This window comes from Triticum aestivum, chromosome 4B (assembly GCF_018294505.1).
Source record: "Triticum aestivum cultivar Chinese Spring chromosome 4B, IWGSC CS RefSeq v2.1, whole genome shotgun sequence".
Taxonomy (NCBI): domain Eukaryota; kingdom Viridiplantae; phylum Streptophyta; class Magnoliopsida; order Poales; family Poaceae; genus Triticum; species Triticum aestivum.
In genome coordinates this window covers 35,147,493-35,153,498 of record NC_057804.1, presented here as the reverse complement: position 1 = coordinate 35,153,498, position 6,006 = coordinate 35,147,493, and the positions used below count along the sequence as shown (strand labels likewise).

At 44.1% G+C, this 6,006-nt stretch overlaps 2 protein-coding genes across 5 annotated transcripts in view; both read right to left on the bottom strand.

Moving 5' to 3' along the window:
• LOC123090844 (homologous-pairing protein 2 homolog) overlaps window positions 1–265 on the bottom strand; it is a 3,135-nt gene extending 2,870 nt beyond the window's left edge. The window contains exon 1 of the mRNA XM_044512197.1: window positions 114–265. Coding sequence (XP_044368132.1) covers window positions 114–141 — 28 coding nt within the window. The 5' untranslated portion in view covers window positions 142–265. The remainder of the gene's footprint in view (window positions 1–113) is intronic.
• Window positions 266–689: 424 nt separating this feature from the next.
• On the bottom strand, window positions 690–5,205 carry LOC123090841 (serine/threonine-protein kinase PRP4 homolog). 4 transcript variants are annotated; one of them, XM_044512194.1, is made up of 13 exons: window positions 4,649–5,205; window positions 3,642–3,730; window positions 3,391–3,557; window positions 3,087–3,280; window positions 2,935–3,003; window positions 2,672–2,744; window positions 2,429–2,585; window positions 2,322–2,332; window positions 2,041–2,150; window positions 1,765–1,879; window positions 1,495–1,658; window positions 1,278–1,352; window positions 690–1,178 (listed from the first exon to the last, which is right to left on the bottom strand). In XM_044512194.1, exons 1-13 carry the CDS (start codon window positions 4,964–4,966, stop codon window positions 990–992), a joined length of 1,731 nt encoding a protein of 576 aa, XP_044368129.1. In that variant the 5' UTR covers window positions 4,967–5,205; the 3' UTR covers window positions 690–989. The 4 variants fall into 4 exon arrangements, with proteins under 4 accessions (XP_044368129.1, XP_044368128.1, XP_044368127.1 ...); XM_044512193.1 differs by having other exon boundaries at window positions 2,041–2,332; window positions 3,087–3,277; XM_044512192.1 differs by having other exon boundaries at window positions 2,041–2,332; window positions 4,649–5,203.
• Window positions 5,206–6,006: the final 801 nt, after the last annotated feature.

The window sequence follows — 6,006 nt, the reverse complement described above, 5'->3', positions numbered from 1 at the left end:
CGGCCGGATACACCCACAAGACCGAGCATGGGGTTGGTGGAATTGGGGGCGGAATCGAGCGGGGGGGAGCTCAAATCGGGAGTGGATAGGGTTGGATCGACCGGGGGGCATACCTTCGACGCTGTCCGATTTAGGCGGCATTGCGTGCTCTCTCGGCGCTTCCTCCGCCTGCTTCGCCCGCCGCCGCCGCCGCCGTGTCGATGCTGTTCGCGGTTTGAGCGAGGCGGAGGGGAAAATGGGGTGGGGTGGATGTGGGGGAGAGGACGGGAAAGGGGAAGAAGGGTTTGGCCTCCACTGTGATACGGGTCACTGACACAGCGGGCCCGCAGCGCTTAGTGACGCGTGGATTTCCCGCCAAAACCCCCGGCGTGCGCGCTCCGGGGCACGGGTGTGGGCCGTATCGCCTTCGCTTGCGCTAGCGTCAGCCCAGAAACAGCGGCCCATTGCCTAGACTATCTGTTATTCTTGCAAAGAAAAAAGAAGAAAAAACTTACCCAAAACGCGCCAAATCATTTCTTTCCTTTGAAATAAGTCCTATATTTTCACAGAAAAAAAAGGAAGCGGAAGAAAGCTGAAAGCATCTAGCACCATCCTGAGCAAGTGAAAAGATTCAGACATATACAGGTAGGCCTAATCAAAGAACAAAAACGCTTTAGATGCATCTCTAAATATGAACTTTCAATTTGCCAACAAGTTTGCTCACGTATCAAACACTGATTAATTCAACTTGTCAAACGAAGGAAAAAATCCTGGTCTTTGAGGCTGATATAATAACAGTTACCAAAGACAGCAATGTGTGGATGCCAGTATTACATAAGAGGCTCAAGACAAGATAGCCATCCATTCCATGCTTCGTCTATATGTATGTGCTATATGATCCTAAAGCTACATAACCGCCGGTCGGTTAGACAGGTTAAATCCAAAACTTAGTTCAAAGAAGCTACAGCATTCAACAATATTACAACCGAGAAGTATTGATCGTCTTGATTTCACTTGCCAGTAATAAATGGGTGGCTAAGTGCTTGTGACACAGTAAGCCTCTTCTGCGGATCTAGCACAAATATTTTCTCCAGGAGATCTTTAAAACTGGACAGCATTTTCGGATCCTCGCCTGCGAAGCTTGATATTTTTCCGCCAACACCCTTTGGTTTAACGTTCATACACAGTTTGTTCACAGCCTGCCAGAATAAAGACACAGATTCAATTTTCTTTAACAGAACACACTAAAACAGAGTATATCGTCAGTTCAACAAGGTATAAACAAATAATCAGCATACCTTTTTCATCATCAGATTCTCATCAGTGGCATGGAAATTAAGGTCCTGGTCAAAGTGTTGAGTTGTAAAGGCTCCCTGTATAATTAGAAACATTAATTCTGTTAAGAGAGAAGAAGACTAGGAAATACAAACTCAAACACTACCATACTTTGTTCTCTAGAATACGCATAAGAGATAAGTACATCATATGAAAAAAGAAATCAGCATCATATCTCACCTTTCGAAGCATCTTCTTAGGGAATGGACCCTTCAATTCCATGTGAAGCCAAAGCATGCCATTGTTCTTCCCACCAGGAAATAAGATTTTTCCTGTGTAAAGTTCATATAGGCAACAGCCTACTGACCACATATCCAATGAATGGTCGTACGGCAATCCAAGAACTGCAGGAGGATAACAAATTACTATGTTGGCATGCAGGTGATTATTTTTTGAATTTATATAAGAAAATCTAATGAAATGATTGTACATGTCAAGTAAATAACTCACTTATCTCAGGTGCCCGGTAGAAGCGGCTCACAAGAATTGGTGTGATATCATTTATTCCGGCAGGCAAAGCACTACCAAAATCACACAGTTTCAACAAGTTTCTAGACCCATTTACCTGCAAAATGAGGCAGTTAGAGAAACTTGTAGGTTCCAGCATACAATTAACATAAAGGTTAACCATTGGTATGACTTATTAGGCTTTTCTCAAAGCTTAAAATAAGCTCTGCAAGTACAAGCTCTACCAAATATAATAAGATACTTGGAAAGCGGACATACCAGTATATTATCTGGTTTAATATCACAATGGAGGATACTGCCATCCTTTAGGTGCTTCAATGCAATGAAAAGCTGTTTTGAGTACGTCCTTACAGCAGTAAGCTTCAGCCCTATATCACGACCAAATTTCTTTATAACCTCACGAAGATTCATATGAAGGGATTCAAGAACTAAACAGAGATGATCCCGATACATGAAACTAGAAATAAACCGGACACAGTGTCGTTTGTCTTCACGATCTGCACTTGACAATTTTTCCAGTACAGAAACCTCCCTCTTACCAGATTTGTACCTGTACAATCAAAATGCAATTTACAGGGTCAAATGTTATTTTCCCTGTTGAATATATGGCCTCAGAAGGGAAGAAGTTGTAATGAACTCAGCTTACCTTTCTTTTTCATTGCAGATAATTTTGATAGCTACTTCTTCAGGATCATTTTTCCTGGCTTTTAGATCCTTTGCCTGGACAACTGTTGAGAAAACTCCCTTCCCAGAGCCTGCTGTAATTCTGTAATGACCATCTAGCACTTCCCCTAAGTGGTACTCTGTATAAAATACAAAAAAGTTTGAATTATAAAGGAGTAACTTAGAAGTAGATATGAAATGGAAAGGAAAGATTGATAGAGCTTACTGTAATATCCATGCTCATCATCCCAGTTGTCGCGAAGTGAATTTTTCCTGGCATGCATACCATCTAGATTACCCTACACAACACAACTATCAATAGGTGAGCACAAAATAATATACTGCCGAGAGCTTCCTACCAATAGAGTAAAAGATAAAATTGCCAATGGATTACCAAGACTGTTCTGAGCACAAAGAAGATGGCAAAACATTGAAGTAAGAAATTTCAGTGGAAATAATAGTTCAGATGAAGAATACTAGAAAACATACCAATTTCTGAACTGTAATAGGAGATGCTCCAAAAATATCATCGCAAAGTATATCTGAAGATCTATCACCCTGTAAAATTTCAAAGATGTAAGTAAAAACCCTAGCTGAGAAAAGGGTAAGTGAACAATCAACTGCATCAAAAGGATTATTACCTTAGGAATGCCCTCTTGAAAACCTGAAACACATGCCGTCCATTGATCACCAGATATCCCCGAGTTTATTGAAATGTTAGGCTGGATAGGAGGAGTCATCCCCAGAGTGTAGGATTTTTCATCAACAATTACAGTGACTGAATTGGCATCTTTTACTTCAGTGGTAGCAGCATCTCTATCCAGTGATGTTACTTCTGCCAATGACGAAGCTCAGTTACTAAAATATGTTTAAACTTAACTTCTACATAACAAAAAAAATATGTCACACAGAAATTTGGTTCTGTTTTTAATAAAAGCAGGTTACCTGTACTATCATGGAAAGGCACAGGTCCCTGGTGTTCCTTCTGAAACTGGCGTTGCCGGTGCTTCTCCAGAATAGCATCCATCCTCTTTCTTGCTTCCTCCTTAGTTTTTTTAAGATCATCTTCTTCTTGCTTTGCAAAGTGTTCGAAATCACTTTGATCTTCCTCCCTGAAACCATCACAAAACATTAATTAAAAAATGGAATAAGAACAAAAACATGAGAATGAGTTAACCATATATGAGAAACCTTACTTGCAAGATTGTTCCTCGATTTCCTCAGATCTCTTTCTGTGGTTAGCCTCTCTACACTTCTTGTTTGCATCAAATTTGTCATCACATCCCTACAGTTGTAAGTTTCAAAGTGAGTTCACCAATTAACCAAAAGTAGAAAAGCAAGGATGACTAAAAGCCTTTTCCTACAATAAAAGCATGACCAGAAAAATAGGAAAAACAAGGCTATGTGGGAAAGCCTGCAGCTCTATGTGAGTAAGCTTGGCCCAGTTTATTGTACTTATCAAGTGGAATCTACGGTTAAACAGCTTACATCTCAAGAATATGCCAACAATCTTGTCAGTTATTAGAATATAATAGGTAACAAAGAATAGTTTCTTCATCAGAAAACAAAGAATAATATGAAAAGGCTCATGCCAGTTTTTGATTATTACAAAAAGTAAATTGCCCACTTTAATGATAGTTCAGGTGCGGAAACGCTCCCCCCACCCCCCGGGCGTGAAAATTCAAAAATAAATAAATAAGAATACTTGTTTTAGCTTTTCCCAGGGTGTTTGATTGTTTGAACAAAATTACTTCAAGGCAGAGATCGGAAACTCTTGAATTCCTTTTTCTTTGTGCAGCAAAGCGTAGAACAGAGTAAGCTGTCCTTGATTTATCATCACAGAGGAAACTAAACAATAGCTGCTGCTTTTTGTGCCAGTGGTTAATAAATGTGCTTCAAATAACCGAGTAAACACTAGAACTTTGAATAAATTAATGGAATTTCAATGTAGTAATATTTAAATTCATTTAACAGCTAACAAAACTAAGACGCTTGCCTTCTCAAGTTAATACCAGATTTTATTTTGTTGATCTGCAAATCCTCTGCCATCATACCAGATAATGTTGTGTGTGCCAACAGCATTAAAAATATCACACCAAGCACCAACACGATAAATGAGCAACTAATTATGGATCAATGGAAAAGGGTAACGAAAATAACCTATACCGAACGGGAACGCAAAGGACGGGGGTTCGGAACAGACCGGAGCAGGTGCCAGACCGCCGAACACCGACCCCGCCTTGCCGAAGCCGGCATCCGGCCCCCTGGAGGCGGCGGCGGCGGCATCGTCTACTATCTCACCATCCTCTACCTCGCGCTCCCCCGGCTTCGCTGCCGACATCCGCGACCGCGAGCCCGCCTGCTGGTCTCCCCTGTCCCCGTGGCCGTGGCCGTGGTGGCGGTGGTGATGGCTACGCTTCTGGCGCTTCGGGGAGGAGGCCTCGTCCCCGCCGTCGCCGTACGACCGGCGGTGGCGCCTGGAGGTGGACCGCGGCGAGACGGGACCCTCTCCGCTGCCCATGGCGACCGCTGGGGTTAGGGTTTGGTGGGGTGGACGGGAGGGGCGGACCGGGTGGACGGCTATAGGATGCGATGCCCTTGGACGAAGCTCGATCGGACTCGGGGACGGTGCGCGCCGGTGATCGCGGGTGTTCTACTTCTGGGTCGGTTGGGGCGAGGCCGAGGGTGAACTACGAAGGCGATTCTGAACGAACGTTCGGGGCGGCGGTGTGAGCAGAGCCGAGCCGTTCAGAAGAGTGGTTCAAACCGGATTCCGAGTCGCGCTCTACTTTGACTCCGGGGACTCACGTTCATAGCCATCCACACTTGTGTTTTCGGATATCATCATATATCTACAACCTTTTTTTGCTCACAGCATATCCAACAGGCGGCCAACACACGGCGTGCTAAAAAAGTGTTTGCAGCGTGTCGATCGCCTGTTTTGGCGCAGCGACGAGTGCTCGCTGTCGTGGTTCTAAGACTGACAGTAGAAAAGGGGGGGAGTATGTATGGAGAGGTAAGATCTCAGCTATGGTAAAGGTGTACACACAGGGTTTACGAGTTCAGACCCTTCGCGGAGGAAGTAATAGCCCTACGTCTCGGTGTCCGGAGGCGGTCGACTGAATTATATGTGTGATGTTACAGGGGGTGCGAACCCTTGTGCCATAGGAGGGGGTGGCTTATATAGAGTGCGCCGGGACCCCAGCCAGCCTCCATTACAAGGGGCTTAATGTACATAAAGTAGGGGCGTTACTGATAACACCAGTCATAAGTGTTATTAATGACCTTAAAGACTACGGAGTGAATGTATGACCGTTGCAGTGCTGAGCGACTCCTGGCCTTCAGTAGGTCGAGTGATTCCTCATATGGTCGAGTGACTACAGGTAGGAGGGATACCCCGAGTGATATGATTGGTCGAGTGGATTGCACTCAACACCTTTGATTGGGGGTTCTTCGTTGCCTCTCGGACTTCTTGTCTTCTAGGGTAGTGACCTTAGGTAGGACGTATAGATCAGGCCTATGACCCTACCTCGGGTATGTATCCTCATCACTCGCTCCAGT